The sequence below is a fragment of the Macrosteles quadrilineatus genome, unplaced genomic scaffold (genome assembly GCF_028750875.1).
Source record: "Macrosteles quadrilineatus isolate MER2022 unplaced genomic scaffold, UCM_ALF_1.0 Scaffold_9__3_contigs__length_116548681, whole genome shotgun sequence".
NCBI classification, from domain to species: domain Eukaryota; kingdom Metazoa; phylum Arthropoda; class Insecta; order Hemiptera; family Cicadellidae; genus Macrosteles; species Macrosteles quadrilineatus.
The window spans coordinates 79,150,873-79,177,161 of NW_026542602.1; the positions used below are offsets into that span (position 1 = coordinate 79,150,873).

At 34.1% G+C, this 26,289-nt stretch overlaps 2 protein-coding genes across 2 annotated transcripts; both read right to left on the reverse strand.

The window, feature by feature from the left end:
• Window positions 1-11,153: 11,153 nt before the first annotated feature.
• On the reverse strand, window positions 11,154-12,201 carry LOC129003591 (uncharacterized). The gene is made up of 3 exons (XM_054431888.1): window positions 12,002-12,201; window positions 11,575-11,812; window positions 11,154-11,510 (listed from the first exon to the last, which is right to left on the reverse strand). Exons 1-3 carry the CDS (start codon window positions 12,199-12,201, stop codon window positions 11,154-11,156), a joined length of 795 nt encoding a protein of 264 aa, XP_054287863.1.
• A 6,846-nt stretch (window positions 12,202-19,047) lies between these two features.
• LOC129003592 (uncharacterized) lies at window positions 19,048-19,788 on the reverse strand. The gene is made up of 2 exons (XM_054431890.1): window positions 19,651-19,788; window positions 19,048-19,542 (listed from the first exon to the last, which is right to left on the reverse strand). The coding sequence occupies exons 1-2, from the start codon at window positions 19,786-19,788 to the stop codon at window positions 19,048-19,050; spliced, it is 633 nt and encodes a 210-aa protein (XP_054287865.1).
• Between the last annotated feature and the right edge of the window lie 6,501 nt (window positions 19,789-26,289).

Here is a 26,289-nt window from a genome sequence, read left to right on the forward strand (position 1 = left end):
GTTTCATGTGGTTATTATAATAAATAAATTCATACTTATTCTTATTCTATAATCCTCAAAGGCCCTTAACTAACAACCTAGTTACCTACTTTAGGGAACCATATTCCAACTAACTACAACAACAGGTAATTAAAGTCCAGAATACTTACGAGCTTATAATCCATACGCAGTCTTGTAAGCTGGTTTCGGAGATAAGATATTAGGAACCCTGGTGGTTTAGGAACACTGTAGAGTGAGACAATGTCAAACCCCGTCTATACGAGACGATTTGATCAACCATAGTAAATTGTTTTATGATTGTCAAGCTTACAGTATCCAACTGCCTACAAAAAGTCAACAAACTCTAGTAACTTTCACTTCGGATACACCAAAGTTTGAGACAGGTTGACGAATATATTCTTCCAAGTTTACAGGTATATTACAGAACAAAAGTTTTCACTTAGGATTCCAGTTTCTGTCTGTCGTACAACTGTGTTTTCCCAATTATTTTATTCTCAAACACAAAAACTATACCAAGGTTTCTAAAAAATTACTAATAAAACCAAAACTACTCTGAATTCAAGTATTTATTTACATGATGTTTACACACTAGACGGGCAATCCCGTATATTAAACGTTTCAATAGGACGACATGTTCCGATCTCATGCATTTTAATTGACAGCTCAGTGCGATTGGCATAGTAATTACGTAGTTGGTCAGAGATTTTCAAATTGAATTGTATTGTTTTATTTGTTAAGTTCTGTTTACATTAAATTTTCAATTAAATACATTAATAAAACTTCTTAAACGTATCAATAACAGACCAAGAATCAAATCTGTTGATAACTTAAAACTTAATACTAAGGTTTAATGATCAAGGTTTATACCTTCGAAAGATAGATTTTACTTAAAACTGAAGGGAATTAAAAAAGTCAGAATTGTATGCTCTTGGTGCTGAGGAGTTTAATTGCTTAATTTCTACTGCAAATAGTATTATTGATTCATTTTGTCAACTTTAAAAACTTACTATTTTGACACCATTCAAAATAAGCTTTATGGACTTTATGAAAAATTGTGAAATGCATAGTAATAAACATTTATGAACCTAGACAATAATAAAATAAACTCTTAATTTATGTTTAAAAAAGTTCATTGTGTTCATGGGAGAACAAAATGTTCAATTATACTATACCTAGAACGTTTAGCATAGTTAAAGCGGACGGGGAGTATATTTAATGGATGGTTAAAGTAAATACTTTGTAGTAAACATTGTAACATACGTTTCAATCAATATGCCGAGTAACAACCTCTTGAGACAACTTAAATCAGGAACTAACTTGTCTTGAATTACTCAGAAATATCATACCTATGTCTTCTATATATTTTATGAAAATAGTAATGCTATTTAGAGGAGTCACACATATTTTTATTATTTACAATATATCCTTTAAAACTACGGTATATTGAAATAGTAGTTTACGCAACGATTGCGTAAAGATAGTGTTAACGACACGAGTAGAAAATTTAAGATACGAGCCTTGGCGAATGCCTTAAAAACTTCTACGAGTGTCGTTAACACTATTTACGCGAGTTGTGTACACTACTTTACCTACGAAAGTGTTTTAAATACTAAAAACCACTACTCATAACTTTTAAGAGAGGTTATGTTTTCGTTCATAACCTTTCATTGTCACTGATAGTGATGCAAAAAAACATTGTATCAAACACTAATTGGACCAATCAACAATTAAATTGGCCTGAACAGCTGATTAGTTGAAATTCGAATCATTACAATTTTACTTCTCCTCTCTCAATCCTTGAACCTCATTGGTCCGTTACCCGTTGTTATGAGTAAAACTATGCTGTTATGAAAGTAAACAATGCTGTTATGAGATACTTTTCAATTCTAAGAACTGTACTGAAATAGCTACTTTAAATAACGGCCGTAGGTAAAATTTATGTGTTTGGTTCAATAACGAAATAAACTATACCAACTTGATCAAATATGTTTAATTGTTATTTGTTTTAAAAATAATTTTGAATTTCAATTAAGTTTCGAGGTAATGCGTAAAGTTTATTATTATTATCTCACATTCGTGTTTAACCAGTTTTAGAGGTTAGATGGTCCAACAGAAGCCTAGGCCTATCTACCTCCCCCACCGGAGCACCAAAGTCATCCTCCTCTCTTACCCACGGGTCAGGTACTTTTTGGGGAGAGAGGTATTCTTGGAGGGAAAGCTAGTTGGTGTGCGAACTGAAGCCTAATGAAGCGTAAAAGGGTTCGACCCCGGATTAGGGCCAGAGCTCGCCAGGCTTCCGTTTCCCCTACCAATTGAAGGAGTTTAAGCTGAGGTCCGTAATACTTGCATGGCCAATGTATCTGACCTTTGGTGTGAGTCGTTGTCTGTGTACATAGTCATTTTGGCGACGTGGTTTACAATTACAGAAAGTAATTTGCTAAAAAAAATAGCTCCTTCAAATGTCAACAAAAACAAGAAATTTCTAATTATATAATTCATTATGTATTTTATATTGCCGTTTTTGTCCAATTTGTTTCATTTTATTTATTCAATCTGTGCTATGTTCCAATTTAGATTTGGTTATATAAATTAAAAACAACGAAATAAATAAATTAAAGCAGTCAACACCTAAAACTTAATTAGAACGGTTGTGTATCTTACATCTGTTATGTATAGTACTTTGGATTTATACGAAGAATTTCAAACAAAAATACTGGCACCCTACACGATTTTCTTTTCAAAATAAAACCTTTTAGTTCATAGTGCATTTCAGAAGTTTTAGCCATTATTTGCAAAATTATGTTCCTTAACAAATTTGATAATCTTGTAGACGCAATTAAAACTTTTTTATATTTTTAACGCACACTTGTCTATTCCATCTCGTTTTTATTTTTTATTAAAACGAAGATGAACGAAACCAAAAGAAACGATTTAGCAATAATGGGCAGGTAGTGTGTTTGATTTATTTTAAATACGCTTAAATTGAAATGGGCATTATATAGGAAAAGCCAAATATAATTCTAAATCCTCGCTCAACGCATCCCAATTCATAAAGTTATAAAGCTTTTACTACTCTAATTACATTACTAAAATTATTGAATGCATTAACTTAGGGGTTTGCATATACTAAGCAATTTCATTTTTCCATTCTTTAAAAAACATGTAGAAGCTGTAAAAACTATTAGGATACACTGTTGCAATGCTGATTTAGATAAGTCAAAATATTAGATATTCATTTCAACATTGTGGCAAAACTATATTAACCTAATAAGTTAATCTTATTAATAGTTTGAAGTAACTTCAGCATGAAAAGGTAATTTCCTTTTATAATCAATCATTCAGGACGGCGCACATCAACCTGGCGTACATCAGACAAGACTGAAATGAAATCTCCACTTAATTTCTTTTAAACTCTAAGAACCGTAACACGAAATTAAATTGCATTTAATGTCTTTAAGGCTTAAGGATTAATCTGTAATTAATTTACTTGTCAAACCTTCAACCTTGAACTTTTTAAGGATTTAATTCCAAAAAGTTATGAAGAGTGGCTTATTAATCCACGACAACTGCTTGCCAAATATCATAGAAGGGCTTGTTAAAATATTTGAAACTGCTCGGTATATAATGACAATAAAGGCCTCTCTTTATGGTAATTGAACAACATCATATTCCTCACAAATCAATACTTCATGTTCTCCTCTTTAAAACTACATTCTCTTCTATTAAAATTAATTCATCCTCTAGTTCATATTACCTTTTGGGTATGTATTCTTGGGAAAAATAGATAGAGATCAGATATGTTATAACTAATTTAAGGTTCACCAAGAGAAACAAGTTTTGATTTCTCAATACATGTTAGCAAAATTCTATTAAAGGAAAGAAGCTACTATCTATTTCCTAGCTAATACTATTTATGACCTAGATGTCAGTCTCCTTTAAAAGTTATGACTCTATTTGATAAAAAATATATAAAAAACACGATCCTTTTTATCAGAGGAACAAATATAAGAAGTTTAGTGGAAGACATATTTATTGAAAACTTTGTTATCATAGGAACTTTAAATCCGAGAAAGAAAATCCTTTTAAAAATAAATTCAATTTAATCTTACAAAATTCAAAACTGGAAGTATTGGGTTTCTTTTAACAGGACATTGAAACTAGGATATGTCAACCGAAGAAGTTTGGTTATTATTTTACAAATTTTTGGACTGATAAAAAAACATATTCAGCATTACTAATTATTTGCAATAGAAAAATGCAGGATATTCTCTGAGTATTTTAGTGGATTGCTGAGGAGTAGTGAATTGTGTTTGGAAGGGGGCTCATTAACTATTACATGTATACGCTATTTCGAATATTTGGAAAATAAAAACGTGTACATTTCAAAAGTTAAAAACATGTTAAGCCAACGCTACAATTAAAACTACACTATTTACTCATAAATCTTAAATACAAGGTAAAAGAGGTTGGAGTGGAGAAAAATGTGTCCTTCACCACAATACTGTTAAAAGGTGAGAGGAATTTTTATTGGATTTAACATTCCTTTATCCCTCATTAATTTTCTGTACCTTCTCTTTCAGCAAAGTATTTACGTTTTACCCACTGTACCCAAACAATGTGTGGATTAAATATTAGAAAAACACATGTTTTCAAGTTTTTTCTTTGTTTTACATATTACTGCTTACCTAGAAGCTATTTAGTTGATCATATTAAACAGTTAATAGGTCACTTGCTGTGAATTGTGATATTTTGACGATTAAATGGGTGATGATAAAATAAAGAAGACTTATTTTGTGTACAATAACAATAGGGAGTATAGAGGAACTTTAACACGTGCCTGAATAAGCACGTAAATCATAACAAATAGTAATTGTTTTGTACTTTTGTGTATTTTGACACCAAAATGGGTTGCATTGATGGAGTTATTAAAATTAATAGATGCAAATAATTGCCATTTTAGATTAAATAACCAAAATACTGATGTTTAATGAGATAGGTATTGAAAAATGACACATAGTAAAAAAAGTTACAAATACAATCATAATAAGCCTAATTAAATCAACCGCTCTTTAAATATGAACCAGATTATTTTTTCAAATTTACAACCAGAAAATTACTTAATGCCAATATAAGAAAATAATGGTTGTAAAGGCAATTTAAAATAGAGGCCGGACAAACCCAAGCAATAAATATGTGGGAAATGCCTTTCCACATCGGTGCGTACCATAGAGTAATTCAATTGGAAACACGACCCAATATACCAATATATTGCTCGGTGTACCTTACCTCACCTAGTGTGAAATGTTGCAAAACTCGAGTTATAAAACAAGCTGGAATTTATGCTATGCAATTTATGTTGTGAAATTATTTAAATAATTAAACTATGAGCATTACAATTTATTATTTTCTATTTCAAAGTTCAATTTATTTTAACACTTTGTACAAGATAAAATGGTATGTAAGACCATTGGACTTTTTTAATAGTTAGCCTTATGTGTGTCTCTTGTATAACTGATTTGAACTGAACCTGAGACCTTTGTACTGTAAGTGTTTGCTATTATAGATTCTTACATTTTTTCAAGTATGGTGCAGAGAAGATCTAATTTGAACATAATCAATATGAAATACAAAGCGAGTAACAAACCACCTAAGTTGTATTAAAAGTTAAATGAAATAAAATCATTGTAATAAACTGAATTTATGGGTACATACATCCTATCAGAATGAATTACATCTTTAAGTTATAGACAATCACAAATTAGGTTCGGGGGAAAAAAACTTTGCGTTATACGATGTGAAAAATTGCATGTATAAAATTATTATTGTGTTTAGAGGTCCAATATAGTTCCGATTTATCAATGAACCAAGATACCAAGAGTTATTAGTAGCGTAATTATTATATTTTTTTATACAAAAGAATTATAAATGCCTATTGATTTAACTGATTTCACAGTCTAAAACATATTGTAATGTTTCTTACTACAGTTTCATTTAAATTCTATAACTATGAAACACTCAAGAAACTCTACATAAATAGCTATTTAAAATCAACGACGGATTACAAATTGCTACGCTTGTTTTATCAACACCAATACGATGAAATGAGTGATGCCGAACCCATGTTACTCTGATTAACAATTCGCATGTGTTTTTGTTGTCTTGTATCCGATTGTTTTGTCTTACTTAATAGTTTAAAGTATATTAAGATAATTTGTGTTATTTTTTCGGCTTCTGTTGATTATATTTGTGTGGTTGTGCTGTTAATTAAATTTTTAGCGAATATTCATTTGAGGAGGGTGATTAACGTAGTTTCCAAGGAAATACCTAGATCCTGGACCGATTTACTTTTTCTTTTTGATATCCCTAGAGGCCAAAAACACTATTTGATCAAACTAGTATATATATATGTCCAAAAACACAATAAATCGAGTCATTTTGGTGACTTAAAATTTGAGGGGAATGTTCAGAGCTGGATTAACTTGATTTTGTTTGCGAACCATAAATACTGGGTTTAATGCGAACGAGGAGTTATGGGGTGGAAATGCAATACACAACGGTAAAAAGCTTATATTATGAAGTAACCCTCGGATTATCATGCGTAAACATCACTGGCTTATACAGTGTTTATTGTGGTTGTATGGAAATAACGATACAAATGGTATAATAAACTATTCAACTTTAGTAATAACACTAGAGTCAATAATCGTCGTTTATTGCTAACCATGAACAAATAATTATGAAATACTTATATGAAATTTGTAAGAATTAATATTAAATACTGGGAACTGTAATAAACTATATGTTTACAGTATTCTCCACAAAGCAATAATAGACATACTTAAAATAATTATTCAACATTTTCCACAAAAAATCATTTAATTCATTATTAAGGTGTAAGATTTTATGGAATGTTTTACTTTTAGTTTTTTTTATCAGACAGACGGGTCCTTATATTTGTTGCAATATTTTATAATACAATACATGTAAATAGTAATAGTAATAAAATAGTAATGTACAGTAATACTTTTTATTAAAAGCAATATCATGTCCTAGGATGACATGTATTAGGATTATTATAGATTTTTTTGTGTTTTTCCATTCTCGCTACACCTCAATAACGGAACTACGAATATACTCTTATTTCAATGTAAATCTTTAACTTACATAGTTAAAACTTCCAAAAGCAAAAAATTATGAAATTTTCTTGCAACTTGTTTGGGGAACTTCTTTTATTCAGGTAATAATGCAATTGTATACTTTTTGGATGTCAAAAAAGCATTTAAAGAACCGTTAAAGCAAACATATTTATAGATAAAACATATTAAATTACTCTACAGATCTGGATATAAGATGTTTACTGTCCCAATTTCCAATAACACCAAACCGTGTTGACTACAATGCAGTAATGCATATCAGCTGACTGTTATGGAGTAAAGGAAGCAAGGACGCCAACTTATGAGCTTGTTTTGTCCCTTAACAATCGCGCAAAATGCCAAGCATAATAATAAAATTACTCTGTACCTGTAACTTGTGTTGGTTAAAACATCCTGTCCTTATTAAAACTACAATTATAGTTTAATTAAATTTGCCCTCACCAAAGAACGGATTAAATTATTATACAATACAAAACCAACATGTGAAAAGTTATTTGTACCCACTTGATGCAGCTCTGCACTAAAGTGCACTGAATAGGAGCATAGCGTGTTTTCCCCGAAGCACTCATGGCATTAATAGATAACTGTAGTTTGTTAGTTTGTATGTAGTTGGCTTAGCTATGCTCAAATACAAACCAAAATAGCTCAGCTACAATAATAAACAACTATCACACACATTTAACAGATTCAATATATTGTATTCGTTGCAATGAATGAGTATACAAGGCTTTGAATCATCTATTTAATCTTCAATTATATAATTCTACACATTAATTTTCCAGAAAATACATCCTATCTTTAGAAGGTTATAAAGGTTGGCTGGTTGTTAATCATTGTTTTATTAATTTTTATAACTTTCTATGTGGCAAAAAGGAGTAATGTTAGTTTATCAAGAAAAAGTTTATAAAAATCCAAATTAAAATTGGTCTAAATGTTTGTTAAGAGTTTGGTGGTGTTAGACAAATACCTAAGCTATAAAGAATTTCAAAATGGAATATATTAGTAAAATATTAGTAATCTTCGATATAACTTTCTAACTAGGTTAGAGGTTTCATTGACTACGGAGGAAAGGCTTTACCATAAGGATAGACTTTTGCAATGGAAAGTATGTAGATATAGCTACTAATAACTTGAGTGGTAATCAGCCCTCAATTCACTTCCAACCAGGCTCAAGTCTTTTACTTAACAAACACGTCTGTTACTAGAAGTCTTTTTCAAAGTTGTTGTTTTATTGTTGAAGTATTTAATTTACAAATGTCCAATTTGTTAGCGTTCAATCGGTTGAAAGCAAGGTTAATTTTTTGATTGAAACTGCCAGAATTTTCCATTGCAAGTCATGTTTTTGTCTACAGATTTAAAGAAAATCTAACTTAGTCCGTACAGTACCTGTTCTGAATTAGATACAGTTTTATATTGCTTCTTGATCCCTATCCTGAGGAAAAGCCAACCTCCACTTTTTAATTAAACAGTAAAATTATGGTCATAAAACAAATGTGTTTTTATTAATTTTAAGTGGACTCAGATCTTCTAAGAAGTCTCCGACCAGTGGTACATTCGTGGATATCAGACGTTCTTAATCACATAATGTCGAGAAAGAACCCCTTATATTGATGACGCCATTTATGGTTCTATACCAACCTTCGTCACCGGGAACGGTCGTACATTTACTATAGGCTGACATTAAAATAAAATGGATCTATTTTGAGGCCCCGCTGTATGTTCACAGCTAAACGTGAGTTCCAATAAAAGTAGTACACAGTTTAAATCTGTACTTTAAATTGTTACCCATTCAACACTACTATTAAAAGATGAATAGTCTTAGACAATATAAGAGTATATGAATATTCTACGAGCTCTTCCCGTGTGGTAAAACATGAAAAAGGTACATATTAGGGCCTAATAACAACTATTTCGATCAATATGCTCTGGTAGTAGTCAGCATGAATATGACCGGATTTTAAAATGCAATATTTTATTTTGTACACCTTAATGCAAAAAATAGTGTTAATAGTCGAAAACCTAATTCCACATATTTACTTTTGAAAATTGTAAGTGGTAAGTCAAAATAATCCCGAAAGTACGAACATTATAACCAATGTGAAAACTTATTTTAGTTTCTTATATTTCGGTAATATATGTGAAAGATATTCAGTCCCTTTCGGACCCACCTATAAACAACATCACAGATGTAAGGAACAGGCTATCTAGCTCTACCATTTATTATCAATATTAAATCCACATATATTCTCAAACGAAAAATATATTTTTGAAGAAGACAAATTGTCATTCTCTTGAAATCTGACCCTAACAATTTAATTTCAGCTCTGATTTGTTATGAAAACTGAAGAATAAAAAAAAACTTGATTTGATTTCTACGTGGTGGGTCGTTTCGTCAAAAATAAGTGTAAGATTAGTTGGGTCAGACTTAGATAATTAAGAAATTTTTGTTTAAAATTACAACGTTGGTCAATAAAAGGGCATATCAGTAACATCCATACTGGGATTCATAAAAATTTAAAGTTACCTACAACTTTCATAAGACATAATTAGAAATAAAGTGTTAATTATTCAAATATAAGATGAAGTTATTAAGTACTACAAAAAAAATTAGTTATTGGGGCAAGATAATGAAATGAAGAGAAAAGAGAGAAATAGTTTGAAGGACTATGGATATAATGGATATAAAGATATAGAAATGTTGCGGTTCGAAGAATATAAGGGCGCTCTCCACTGGATACTTCTTATCTGGATATAGCGTTGTATAGTTCTCTTCTAGGCACCTCTCCTCTGGATATCTATTTACTATGGATACTTGTCCTCTGGATACCCCCTTCAACTGGACACCTATTTCCTCTGGATACATATTTCCTATGGATACTTCTTACCTGAATACTTGTCCTCTGGATATCCCTTCCTCTGGATATCCCTTCCTCTGGATATCCCTTCCTCTGGATACCTATTTCCTATGGATACTTCTCATCTGGACCCTATCCTCTGCATACCCTTCCACTGGATACTTCTCATCTGGATACCTATCCTATGTATATCATTTACACTGGATACGTCTCCTCTGGATACTTCTCTTCTGGATACTTATCCTCTGGATACCTCTCATATGGATACCTTTCCTCTGGATACCTCTCCTCTGGATACTTCTTCTCTAGATACCTCTCCTCTGGATACATTTTATCCATCCTCTGGATACCCCTTTCCTCTGGAAACTTCTCCTCTGGATACTTGTCCACTGGATATCTTTTTCCTATGGATACTTGTCCTTCCTCTGGATACTCCATTCCTTTTGATACTTCTCCTCTGGATACTTCTCCTCTGGATACTTCTTCTCTAGATACCTCTCCTCTGTGTACTTCTTATCTATCCTCTGGACACTTGTCCTCTGGATACCCTTCCCTCTGGATCCTTCTCTTCTAGATACTTACCATATCTATCTTCTGGATAATTGTCCTTTGAATACCCCTTCTCTCTGGATACTTGTCCTCTGGATACCCCTTTCCTCTGGAAACTTCCCCTCTGGGTGCTTGTCCTCTGGATACCTCCCTTCTGGATACCCCTCTCCTCTGGATACTTCTTACCTAAATATCCCTTTCCTCTGGATACCTCTCCTCTAAATACCTATTTCATCTGGATATCTATTTTCTATGGATACTTCTCATCTAGATACCTATCCTCTGGATACTTCTCCTCTGGATACTCTTCCCTCTGGATACTTGCCTTCTGAATACTTGTCCTCTGGATAGCCCTTTCCTCTGGATACCCCTTTCCTCTGGAAACTTCTCCTCTAGATACTTGTCCTCTGGATACCTATTTCCTATGGATACTTGTCCTCTGGATACTTGCCATCTGGATACTCCATTCCTCTGGATACTTCATTCCTTTGGATACTTCTTATCTATCCTCTGGATACCCGTCCCTCTGGATACGTCTCCTCTGGATAATTACCATATCTATCTTCTGGATACTTGTCCACTGGATACCTATTTCCTATGGATACTTGTCCTTCCTCTGGATACTCCATTCCTTTGGATACTTCTCCTCTGAATACTTCTCCTCTGGATACTTTTTCTCTAGATACCTCTCCTCTGTGTACTTCTTATCTATCCGCTGGATACTTGTTCTCTGGATACTTCTCCTCTGGATACTTACCATATCTATCTTCTGGATACTTGTCCTCTGAATACCCCATCTCTCTGGATACTTGTCCTCTGGATACCCCTTTCCTCTGGATACTTGTCCTCTGGATACCCTTTTCCTCTGGATACCTCCCCTCTGGATACCCCTCTCCTTTGGATACTTCTTATCTAAATATCCCTTTCCTCTGGATACCTCTCCTCTAAATACCTATATCATCTAGATACCTATTTTCTATGGATACTTGTCTTCTGAATACTTGTCCTCTGGATACCCCTTTCCTCTGGATAGCCCTTTCCTCTGGAAACGTCTCCTCTGGATACCTATCCTCTGAATACTTGTCCTCTGGATACTCTTCCCTCTGGATACCCCTTTTCTCTGGAAACTTCTCCTCTGGATACTTGTCCTCTGGATACCTCTCTTCTGGATACCCCTTTCTCTGGATACCCCTCCTTCTGGATACCCTTTTCCTCTGGATACCTATGGATACTTGTCCTCTGGATACCTGCCATCTGGATACTCCATTCCTTTGGATACTTTTCCTCTGGATACTTCTTATCTATCCTTTGGATACTTTTCCTCTGGATACTTCTTATCTATCCTCTGGATACTTGTCCTCTGGATACTTGTCCTCTGGATATCCGTTCCTCTGGATACGTCTCCTCTGGATAATTACTTACCATTATCTATCTCCTGGATACTTGTCCTCTGGATACCCCTTCCCTCTGGAAACTTGTTCTCTGGATACCCCTTTCCTCTGGAAACTTCTCCTATGGATACTCCATTCCTCTGGATACTTCATTCCTCTGGATACTTCTCCTCTGGATACCCGTCCCTCTGGATACGTCTCCTCTGGATACTTACCATATCTATCTTCTGGATACTTGTCCACTGGATACATATTTCCTATGGATACTTGTCCTTCCTCTGGATACTCCATTCCTTTGGATACTTCTCCTCTGGATACTTCTTCTCTAGATACCTCTCCTCTGTGTACCTCTTATCTATCTTCTGGATACTTGTCCTCTGAATACCCCTTCTCTCTGGATACTTGTCCTCTGGATACCCCTTTCCTCTGGATACTTGTCCTCTGGATACCTGCCATCTGGATACTCCATTCCTTTGGATACTTTTCCTCTGGATACTTCTTATCTATCCTCTGGATACTTGTCCTCTGGATACCCGTCCTCTCTGGATACGTCTCCTCTGGATACTTACCATATCTATCTTCTGGATACTTGTCCTCTGAATACCCCATCTCTCTGGATACTTGTCCTCTGGATACCCCTTCCCTCTGGATACTTGTTCTCTGGATACCCCTTTCCTCTGGATACTTCTCCACTGGATATCTCTCTTCTGGATACCCCTTTCTCTGGATACCCCTCCTTCTGGATACCCATTTCCTCTGGATACCTATTTCCTATGGATACTTGTCCTCTGGATACCTGCCATCTGGATACTCAATTCCTTTGGATACTTTTCCTCTGGATACTTCTTATCCTCTGGATACCCGTTCCTCTGGATACGTCTCCTCTGGATACTTACCATATCTATCTTCTGGATACTTGTCCTCTGAATACCTCTTCCCTCTGGATACTTGTTCTCTGGATATCCCTTTCCTCTGGATACTTCTCCACTGGATACCTCTCTTCTGGATACCCCTTTCTCTGGATACCCCTCCTTCTGGATACCCATTTCCTCTTGATACCTATTTCCTATGAATACTTGTCCTCTGGATACCCCCTTCATCTGGATACCCCTTTCCTTTGGTTACTTGTCCTCTGGATACCCCCTTCCTCTGGATACCCCTTTCCTTTGGTTACTTGTCCTCTGGATACCCCATTCCTCTGGATACCCTCTTCCTCTGGATACTTCTCTTCCTTTGGATACGTGTCCTCTGGATACCTCTCCTCTGGATACTTGTAACTCTCCTTTGTATACTTGTCCTCTGGATATCTATTTCCTATGGAAACTTCTTATATATTCTCTGGATACTCCCTTCCACTGAATACCTATATCCTATGGATACTTCTCATCTGGATACCTTCCCCATGGATACTTGTCCTATGGATACCCCTTCCCTCTGGATACTTGTCCTCTGGATACCCCTTCCATCTCGATACTTCTCCTCTGGATACCTACTTCCTATGGATACTTGTCCTCTGGATACCCCCTTCCTCTGGATTGGGTCTATGATGTTTGGAGTGTCCGATCGAAATCGATCACCACTTACCATCTTTTGTATATTTGCCGTCTTGTGAGTAACAGTATAAGCGTAATATATATGTTTTAAGTGTTATAAGACGTATCTTTATTTACTTTCCATAAATTTAATGACACGTACAATGCTGATCAAGAAGTTATTTATGTACATGTCTAAAATATGACAAAAGGCCAAATCACACAAAAACTACCAACACTGAACGTATCTCGAAAAACATTGATGCACTAATTTGACTTGAGTAACTCAACGTTTACATTACTTTCAGCTATATTGCTTGCGGTTCGCTGGAGTGGGAGGGCTATGGCTTCTTCTACCTCCACATGTTTTATGGTCATGTGAACATGTCTGCATCTAGTTTATTACCAATGTATCCCTCACTCGGTCGTGAACAAATAACTCTTATCAACATTGCGTTAACATTATTTTTTAATTTGTGATGTTAGCCTTCGAATTACACAATATTAAATTGTTGTAGATACATTCTTCGTTGTACTGATGATGTCGCAATTAGTTTCGACTTTCTACGAAGCTATCTTCAGGCGTCAATACATGATACAATACAATACAGGCGAGACATGGATGCAATAATACAGTGATTTTATTACCTTTTCTCGCACCTGAGGTTTATATAGTTATAACGCCTAAGCGTCAGGAACTTATTACGTGATCAAAGTATGAATCTCTTGTCCTTACTCTGACAGATATTAAACTACATCCTCTCAATTATAATTCAAATGAAATACCAACTTGTTTATTCATATTTCACGCTCGTGAGGTTTGCCGAGAGACATCTTCCCTTCAGGAGTCTATCATTTTATCAAACTAAGGTCTTAATTTGTGTTATGAATAAAATATAAAATAAATAAGAAAAGTATATCATCCTTTTTGAACAATATTTCAATATTAAGTTATTATTATCTTTTAATAAAACACTACACACATGATGATTCAATCTGTATAATAGTCGGTATGCTATAGCGATGATAATAGTTTTTGTTCATTATAAAATTTGCTAGGCTAATAATTTATGCAGTATTTGGAAACATACTAGTGTATATATTTACTGTTACCAAAGATTTGATCTTTTTGTGTATGTTTGTATCGTCATACGTTCACCTTTTTGTGCTAATAATAAGGTGGACGAAAAATAACCGAGTTTTAATGAAACTAGTTTCTTAAAGTGATACATTAGTTTGTCAAACTGAAATTTATAATAAATGGGATTTCTTTTCCTAATAGGTTCGGCTCTTCTGCCCTACCGATTTTCATAATTTTATTCTTGAATTAAAAAATTTGAGTTATTGGTTATTAAGATCGGACGTACCTGATGCACGTCGTTAAATCTCAATTTATCAATAATTATAATTACTTAAAGAATTTTCTGCAATCAATGATATGTAACACCATTTTCATTTTAGTAATTTTTTTATATCTTGGTTTTAAAATACGCCTAGAAATAAAGTTTTTTCATCTGAGGTATTGATTGTTTGAATCAGCTACGTTCTAGATACAGTATTATAAAAAAAAATAAAAATAAAAATTTATAACCTTTTTTGTGAACTTTATTTTGACCTGGACAACGCCAGGTTTTGCAGCTAGTATTTCTGTAAAATAAAATTAAGATGCATGTATATTGAAAATAGTGAATTTCATAAATAATGTAGTACATAAAAACTAAACCCTTATGGCATACGTGTTCTGTGACATTACATATTAGCTTCTGTATCCAATAGTCAATGATATAAGCTAGTGAAATACCAAATACACAGAAATATTTAAATTAGAATCTAAAACAAGTTTTGTAATTATTGAGAGACAGGTAAACTATAGCAGTTTTGCAAGCCTTCATATACAGGTGCAAACCCCTAACCCACACCTGTGGATTGCAATGGTCATTGCTGGTTCCGGTTTGGCAGTTCAATACAGTTTGTGGCTTAATCTAGAACCATCACAGAACTGAAATTACATTAAGAAACAATCAAAACTTCGATATAGGCTTGCCGGTAATATTCAGTTTATAAACTCGACTTTATTTGGTTCTAGAACGTATTTGAAAATACATTTTGAGGCCAGTAGTGTGACTTGAAGTGTTAAGGTCTTGTTGCCTTTGTATAACAAGTTCTATTGGTTTGGAAACTTAATGGGAGAGTTGTTTACAACTAATCTCTGCTTTATGAAGTTGCTCAGGTGAATTGCCAGGTTATTTTTAATGTAACTCTATGTAAGCGTTACACGAGGTTACTAGATGCTCAAAACTATGATTCGTAAAAATTTATACAACCACGTCACTCGCATCGATGTCTAATAACTTCCTCTAATAACTCGATCTAATAACTTGATGTAGAGTTATTATACATCGCTGGTTACTCGTGGGCTTTGTCTGTGGTTTGGAACAGTTTCATCAACTTTGTCTGTACAGTTTGTCCTTTTCCTGTACTTGGATCCATGTTTTGTTTTAATTGCTACATAAAAGTTTGGTAAGCTGGAGTTCGCCTTGTTGGTAAGAAAATACCGCCTTGCTTTCACCAATAAGACTTTATATTGCTACAGAAACACGCCTGGTACTGTATGCTTAAATACCAGCATACTTAAATGTAAAGAATTATGTAAATTTTACTATCATTAACCATAAGTTTAGAAACAAAAAAACTTTTTAAATAAAAAATATAATTTATTTTGCCATTTCCACTATAAGCAAGAACTCTACTGCCGAATTTATATTTACTCACCAGTTAGAAGCAGCTTGTGATGTTTAGGGAAAGTATCGGCCCATTTGTTACAACCATTTGTCACCGGGTAACACCGTGGGAGTATATTTCTTGTGTTGTAGTATTACAGAAAGGAATAATGCGTTTCAAGGAAAATATAGTTGTCTTCAAGCAAATATCAAACTGTTTAGTTGTAGAGGATAATTTTCTCTATTTTAACATGAAATAAGTACGGTTATAACTATTATGATAAATGTTGACCCCAGATATAAAACTGAAATATTGCAATAATCACATTGTATACTATACAAAAAATAAGTAAGAGTATGATTCATGACAACGAAACTCAATATTTAGTGTTGTTATGAATATTGGGCTTGGTACTAAAGGAAATGTTTAACGTCTACTTAAATGGAAAATATAATACTGTTAACAAGACTTACACAGAACTTGTAGAGAGATAATTATCAATCTCTAAGGACCAAAGTCAATGGACGACACTCATTCATCTGTTACGATTATAAGGAAATAAAGTAATAAGTAAAACAATTATAGCTTTATCTCTTCTAACTCAACTCAACACTACAATCTTTGGTATATAGATATAGATATATGACCCGTTAATATGATAGTGGGCATAATGTTTTGTCACTTAGCTATTACAAAAGATTCATAGGAAATTTTTCCGCATGGAAAAAATTGGTAAAAATGAATTCCATCACCCAACCTTTAAGGCATCAAAAGACATTTTCTAGTGAAGGTGGCTCTGTAGTTAAACCGTGGAGTAAATGATGAGGTTTGCTCTCTTCTTGTTTTCCTGTGAACCTATAGGTAAAAAACCATCCGTGTGCTGATTTTTAATGTCATAGCGTCCTGGGTAGGTTCTTTATATCGCAACACGTATACACACTGAAGAGGGTCAATGTTGTTCAGACAGAATCGGGAAGCTTTGTCATCAGATAGGAAAAAAAACACTTTTGTCGGAGTTTTAATGACCCTGATATATACAGACACTATGTGCATCCGCGCTTTTCAACATAATTAGAATACTGAATCATGAAAGTTTTTTTTATACGGCTAATGATTTGTAGCTCATGGTCTCCACGGCAACCAAAAGCTGGTAGCACGGTAGCTCATCATAATAACCACAGCTATTCATGAAATGTATCTAAAAAAAAAGTTTTCTGCAGTTGGCTTCTTTTAACATGCTTTCAAAAAGGAAACAGTTTTGACTTTTTTAGGGGATATCATTTTAATTGGGAATTTAGAGATAGTTAAATGTTTTGATAGCATTTTTCAGAAGTATGTTTGACACTGATACTTGCTTGTCAGTATTACTTAACACTCACTACCGGGTGTCTCGTGACTACATACTGAGCAATGTGACGGCCGGTGCTGAGCCTGCTAAGCAAGTTGATTAAAATGTATAACTATATATGTAGAGAGCAGAGAACAGAAGAGGGTGATTAATAAGCCCCTTGGAGTAAACTTTACAAATTAGCTGTTTTAGTATACATATTTTATTGGTAGGTATACTAAGCTAAAACAAATGCCCAGGCTGTGAGTCAATGCAGCCACAACTCAAAAGTAATAAACCCTTGCAGTGGTACCAGTGACAAATGGTTGTAACGAATAGCTTCGTACTTTTCCTAAAAAGAAATAATGGCTCTTACCGGTGTTTAAATCGCATATTTTCAATAAATTTTTAGTTGTTAAGGAAAATAATCATCCGTTTTTTATAGCAGCAGTTTTAGCAATTTTGTTTCCATGGAGACATTGCAAACAATTTTCAACTCATCGTGTAAAATATATAATTTTATGTGTCATATAATATGTAGGCCTATCATATAAGTAACAAGAAAAAAGTTAGCTGGTTAACTTTAAGCTTGTTCAAATGGAGAAAAATTAAATAATGATGGAGTAAAAGTCAAACATATAAACATAAAAAAAAATACTAAAACATTTTGTTTTTCTTAGGTTGTCGGTTACTCATCACTAAAATAAATTAATCACAATTTACTAAAAAATTTCGAGGTATATTTCAAGTTTACATCAAAACTCATCTTCCGCCTCTGGATACCTGCCATCTGGATACTCCATTCCTTTGGATACTTTTCCTCTGGATACTTCTTATCTATCCTTTGGATACTTTTCCTCTGGATACTTCTTATCTATCCTCTGGATACTTGTCCTCTGGATACTTGTCCTCTGGATATCCGTTCCTCTGGATACGTCTCCTCTGGATAATTACTTACCATTATCTATCTCCTGGATACTTGTCCTCTGGATACCCCTTCCCTCTGGAAACTTGTTCTCTGGATACCCCTTTCCTCTGGAAACTTCTCCTATGGATACTCCATTCCTCTGGATACTTCATTCCTCTGGATACTTCTCCTCTGGATACCCGTCCCTCTGGATACGTCTCCTCTGGATACTTACCATATCTATCTTCTGGATACTTGTCCACTGGATACATATTTCCTATGGATACTTGTCCTTCCTCTGGATACTCCATTCCTTTGGATACTTCTCCTCTGGATACTTCTTCTCTAGATACCTCTCCTCTGTGTACCTCTTATCTATCCTCTGGATACTTGTTCTCTGGATACTTCTCCTCTGGATACTTACCATATCTATCTTCTGGATACTTGTCCTCTGAATACCCCTTCTCTCTGGATACTTGTCCTCTGGATACCCCTTTCCTCTGGATACTTGTCCTATGGATACCCCTCTCCTTTGGATACTTCTTATCTAAATATCCCTTTCCTCTGGATACCTCTCCTCTAAATACCTATATCATCTAGATACCTATTTTCTATGGATACTTGTCTTCTGAATACTTGTCCTCTGGATACCTCTTTCCTCTGGATAGCCCTTTCCTCTGGAAACTTCTCCTCTGGATACTTGTCCTCTGGATATCTAATTCCTTTGGATACTTTTCCTCTGGATACTTCTTATCTATTCTCTGGATACTTGTCCTCTGGATACCTGCCATCTGGATACTCCATTCCTTTGGATACTTTTCCTCTGGATACTTCTTATCTATCCTCTGGATACTTGTCCTCTGGATACCCGTCCTCTCTGGATACGTCTCCTCTGGATACTTACCATATCTATCTTCTGGATACTTGTCCTCTGAATACCCCATCTCTCTGGATACTTGTCCTCTGGATACCCCTTCCCTCTGGATACTTGTTCTCTGGATACCCCTTTCCTCTGGATACTTCTCCACTGGATATCTCTCTTCTGGATACCCCTTTCTCTGGATACCCCTCCTTCTGGATACCCATTTCCTCTGGATACCTATTTCCTATGGATACTTGTCCTCTGGATACCTGCCATCTGGATACTCAATTCCTTTGGATACTTTTCCTCTGGATACTTCTTATCCTCTGGATACTTCTTATCCTCTGGATACCCGTTCCTCTGGATACGTCTCCTCTGGATACTTACCATATCTATCTTCTGGATACTTGTCCTCTGAATACCTCTTCCCTCTGGATACTTGTTCTCTGGATACCCCTTTCTCTGGATACCCCTCCTTCTGGATACCCATTTCCTCTTGATACCTATTTCCTATGAATACTTGTCCTCTGGATACCCCCTTCATCTGGATACCCCTTTCCTTTGGTTACTTGTCCTCTGGATACCCCCTTCCTCTGGATACCCCTTTCCTTTGGTTACTTGTCCTCTGGATACCCCATTCCTCTGGATACCCTCTTCCTCTGGATACTTCTCTTCCTTTGGATACGTGTCCTCTGGATACCTCTCCTCTGGATACTTGTAACTCTCCTTTGTATACTTGTCCTCTGGATATCTATTTCCTATGGAAACTTCTTATATATTCTCTGGATACTCCCTTCCACTGAATACCTATATCCTATGGATACTTCTCATCTGGATACCTTCCCCATGGATACTTGTCCTATGGATACCCCTTCCCTCTGGATACTTGTCCTCTGGATACCCCTTCCATCTCGATACTTCTCCTCTGGATACCTACTTCCTATGGATACTTGTCCTCTGGATACCCCCTTCCTCTGGATTGGGTCTATGATGTTTGGAGTGTCCGATCGAAATCGATCACCACTTACCATCTTTTGTATATTTGCCGTCTTGTGAGTAACAGTATAAGCGTAATATATATGTTTTAAGTGTTATAAGACGTATCTTTATTTACTTTCCATAAATTTAATGACACGTACAATGCTGATCAAGAAGTTATTTATGTACATGTCTAAAATATGACAAAAGGCCAAATCACACAAAAACTACCAACACTGAACGTATCTCGAAAAACATTGATGCACTAATTTGACTTGAGTAACTCAACGTTTACATTACTTTCAGCTATATTGCTTGCGGTTCGCTGGAGTGGGAGGGCTATGGCTTCTTCTACCTCCACATGTTTTATGGTCATGTGAACATGTCTGCATCTAGTTTATTACCAATGTATCCCTCACTCGGTCGTGAACAAATAACTCTTATCAACATTGCGTTAACATTATTTTTTAATTTGTGATGTTAGCCTTCGAATTACACAATATTAAATTGTTGTAGATACATTCTTCGTTGTACTGATGATGTCGCAATTAGTTTCGACTTTCTACGAAGCTATCTTCAGGCGTCAATACATGATACAATACAATACAGGCGAGACATGGATGCAATAATACAGTGATTTTATTACCTTTTCTCGCACCTGAGGTTTATATAGTTATAACGCCTAAGCGTCAGGAACTTATTACGTGATCAAAGTATGAATCTCTTGTCCTTACTCTGACAGATATTAAACTACATCCTCTCAATTATAATTCAAATGAAATACCAACTTGTTTATTCATATTTCACGCTCGTGAGGTTTGCCGAGAGACATCTTCCCTTCAGGAGTCTATCATTTTATCAAACTAAGGTCTTAATTTGTGTTATGAATAAAATATAAAATAAATAAGAAAAGTATATCATCCTTTTTGAACAATATTTCAATATTAAGTTATTATTATCTTTTAATAAAACACTACACACATGATGATTCAATCTGTATAATAGTCGGTATGCTATAGCGATGATAATAGTTTTTGTTCATTATAAAATTTGCTAGGCTAATAATTTATGCAGTATTTGGAAACATACTAGTGTATATATTTACTGTTACCAAAGATTTGATCTTTTTGTGTATGTTTGTATCGTCATACGTTCACCTTTTTGTGCTAATAATAAGGTGGACGAAAAATAACCGAGTTTTAATGAAACTAGTTTCTTAAAGTGATACATTAGTTTGTCAAACTGAAATTTATAATAAATGGGATTTCTTTTCCTAATAGGTTCGGCTCTTCTGCCCTACCGATTTTCATAATTTTATTCTTGAATTAAAAAATTTGAGTTATTGGTTATTAAGATCGGACGTACCTGATGCACGTCGTTAAATCTCAATTTATCAATAATTATAATTACTTAAAGAATTTTCTGCAATCAATGATATGTAACACCATTTTCATTTTAGTAATTTTTTTATATCTTGGTTTTAAAATACGCCTAGAAATAAAGTTTTTTCATCTGAGGTATTGATTGTTTGAATCAGCTACGTTCTAGATACAGTATTATAAAAAAAAATAAAAATAAAAATTTATAACCTTTTTTGTGAACTTTATTTTGACCTGGACAACGCCAGGTTTTGCAGCTAGTATTTCTGTAAAATAAAATTAAGATGCATGTATATTGAAAATAGTGAATTTCATAAATAATGTAGTACATAAAAACTAAACCCTTATGGCATACGTGTTCTGTGACATTACATATTAGCTTCTGTATCCAATAGTCAATGATATAAGCTAGTGAAATACCAAATACACAGAAATATTTAAATTAGAATCTAAAACAAGTTTTGTAATTATTGAGAGACAGGTAAACTATAGCAGTTTTGCAAGCCTTCATATACAGGTGCAAACCCCTAACCCACACCTGTGGATTGCAATGGTCATTGCTGGTTCCGGTTTGGCAGTTCAATACAGTTTGTGGCTTAATCTAGAACCATCACAGAACTGAAATTACATTAAGAAACAATCAAAACTTCGATATAGGCTTGCCGGTAATATTCGGTTTATAAACTCAACTTTATTTGGTTCCAGAGCGTATTTGAAAATAAAAGGTTAAGACCAGTAGTGTGACTTGAAATGTTAAGGTCTTGTTGCCTTTGTATAACAAGTTCTATTGGTTTGGAAACTTAATGGGAGAGTTATTTACAACTAATCTCTGCTTTATGAAGTTGCTCAGGTGAATTGCCAGGTTATTTTTAATGTAATTATGTAATCGTTACACGAGGTTACTAGATGCTCAAAACTATGATACAGAATTTACAAATTTATACAACCACGTCACTCGCATCGATGTCTAATAACTCCCTCTAATAACTCGATCTAATAACTCGATGTAGAGTTATTATACATCGATGGTTACTCGTGGGCTTTGTCTGTGGTTTTGAACAGTTTCATCAACTTTGTCTGTACTGTTTGTTCTTTTCCTGTACTTGGATCCATGTTTTGTTTTAATTGCTACATAAAAGTTTGGTAAGCTGGAGTTCGCCTTGTTGGTAAGAAAATACCGCATTGCTTTCAACTATAAGACTTTATATTGCTACAGAAACACGCCTGGTACTGTATGCTTAAATATCAGCATAATAAAATGTAAAATATATAACTTTAACTATCCTTAACCATAAGTTAAAAAAAAAAATAAAAAAAATTTAAAAATAAAAAAAATATATAATATTTTGCTGTTTTAATTATAAGCAAAAACTATACTGCCGAATGTATATTTACACAGCAGTTAGAAGCAGCTTGTGATGTTTAGGGAAAGTATCGGCCCATTTGTTACAACCATTTGTCACCGGGTAACACCGTGGGAGTATATTTCTTGTGTTGTAGTACCACAGAAAGGAATAATGCGTTTCTAAGAAAATATAATTGTCCTTTAAGTAAATATAAAACTGCCTAGTTAACTGTAGAGGATAATTTTCTCTATTTTAGATGAAATAAGTACGGTTATAACTATTATGATAAAAGTTGACCCCAGGTATAAAACTGATATATTGTAATAATCACATTGTATACTATACAAAAAATAAGTAAGAGTATGATTTGAGACAATGAAACTCAATATTTAGTGGTGTTATGAATATTGGGCTTGGTACTAAAGGAAATGTTTAGTGTCTACTTTAATGGAAAATATAATACTGTTAATAAGACTTACACAGAACTTGTAGAGAGATAATTATCAATCTCTAAGGACCAAAGTCAATGGACGATACTCCTTCATCTGTTATGATTATAAGAAAATTAAGTAATAAGTAAAACAATTATAGCTTCATCTCTTCTAACTCAACTCAACACTACAATTTTTGGTATATATATATATATATATATATATACCAAAAATTTTTATATATATATAAAAAAAAATAAAAATAAAAATTTATAACCTTTTTTGTGAACTTTATTTTGACCTGGACAACGCCAGGTTTTGCAGCTAGTATTTCTGTAAAATAAAATTAAGATGCATGTATATTGAAAATAGTGATATATATATATTACTTATTATTAATATATATATATATATATATATATATATATAGATATTGATATATGACCTGTTAATATGATAGTGGGCATAATGTTTTGTCACTAAGCTATTGCAAAAGATTCATAGGAACTTTTTCCGCATGGAAAAAATTGGTAAAAATGAATTTCATCACTCTCCTCAAGGCATCAAAAGACATTTTCTAGTGAAGGTGGCTCTGTGATTAAACCGTGGAGTAAATCAAGGAAATTTACTCTCTTCTTGTTTTCCTGTGAAACTATAGGTAAAAAACCATCCGTGTGCTGCTTTTTAATGTCATAACGTCCCGGGTAGGTTCTTTGTATCGCAACACGTATACACACTGAAGAGGGTCAATGTTGTTCAAAGGGAATCAGGCAGCTTTGCCATCAGATAGGAAAAAAAAACACTTTTGTCGGAGTTTTAATAACCCTGATATACAGAGACTATGTTCATCCGTGATTTTCAACTGAATTAGAATACTGAATCATGAAAGTTTCTTTTATACGGCTAATGATTTGTAGCTCATGGTCTCAATGGCAACTAAATGCTGGTAGCACGGTAGATCATCATAATAACCACATCTATTTATGACGTACATCGTAATTTTCCCCTTAAATTCAGCAGAATTTCAGTTACAGTATTATATGGTTAAAACAATATTTGTAATGTAGTTTTTTGCAATTGGCCTTTATTATGTTTCCAAATAAGAAATCAGTTTTGACCTTTTTAGGGGATATAATTTTAATTGGGAATTTAGAGATGGTTAAATATTTTGATAGCATTTTACTTAAGTATATTTGAAACTGAAGACTTGCCAGTCAATATTACTTAACACTCACTACCGGGTGTCTCGTGACTACATACTGAGCAATGCGACGTCTGGTACTGAGCCTGCTAAGCAAGTTGATTAAAATATATAACTATATATGTAGAGAGCAGAGAACATAAGAGGGTGATTAATAAGTCCCTTGGAGTAAACTTGATAAATAAGCTGTTTTAGTATACAGATTTTACTGGTAGGTATACTAAACTAAAACAAATGCCCATGTTGTGAGTCAATGCAGCCACAACACAAAAGTAATAAACCCTAGCAGTGGTACCAGTGACAAATGGTTGTAACGAATAGCTTCGTACTTTTCCTAAACAGAAATAATGGCTCTTATCGGTATCTAAATAGCATATTTTTTGATTTTATTGAAATTATTTCCCGTATTTCATAGCAGTTGTTTGCAATTTTATTTCCATGGAAATATTACAAAAAATGTCCAACCCATAGTGTAAAATATACAATTTTATTTTAAAATATAAGTAGATCTATCATATAAGGTACAAAAAAATGGGCTGGTTAATTTTAACCTTATTTAAATGGAGAAAAATTAAATAATGATGCAGTAAAAGTGAAACATATAAACATACAAACAATATATTAAAACATTTTGCTTAGTAGGTCCCTTAAAAGTCCTTTTTATAGTAATTATCATTTGGAATAAATGAAAGATGAATCAATAAATGCAGTAGAAAACTAGGAAAATTAAAATAACAAAAAAAAAACATAATAATTTTACATTGGATAATGTTCCGTTACAGTTAACACGTTCAGTGCGGCAGGCATTCCAACAGGCGCTCGCCAATGGCGGCGAAGCCCCGGCGCGGTGCCGTACCAAAAGCAAACGCAATTGGCATTCGAATATTTCAATCTGACGAAAAACAAAAGAGCAGCGGCGATTGTACTACGTTACCCCGAGATTGAACGTAGTTCCCTAAAACACCCAAAGGTAGCAGCACTGCCTGGATCAGTAGTCAGTGGCTTTGTAATATGGCTTGAAGAGAGAAAATCCCCAAAACCGGTACAAAAGCATCGTCAGACGGGATTTTACGGGAAATTTTAGTACCAACCTACACCAAAATAAAGCTTACATTCTAAGCTACGGGCTAGCAACGATTTTAACGTTCCCCGGCAATGGCTGAGCGCATACTGAACTAATGTAGTGGGGGTTGCGAAACTACATCAATTGATGTAGGCCGCTCGTGTCGCGACTACATCAATTGATGTAGTCAGCACTAAACGTGTTAATGCTCGTTAAGCTTCCGTGTCCTTTAACTTCAGGTAAAAAACGCCCTTAGGAAGTTTTAATATTCCGGGATTGTAAATGGTGTTTCATCAAATCAATTTTTCAGTGAAACGTTGACATTTTTATTTTACATTATTTGGTTTACTTGAATTCTCTTTTTCTTAAGAACCACGTTTTTATAACTAATGTATTTATTTCATGTATTACTGTTTCAAAATATTATCTTTAAACGAAAATAAGTAGTTAGTTCTTGTTTCGAAATCACTGTAAAAATATATTCTAGCCCCACCCCCTTTTATTATCGAATTACAACCTTTCCATATCTCTATTCCCATCTTGTTCTTCGAACTATTTCTCCTTTTTCTCTTCACTTTATTATCTTGCCCCAA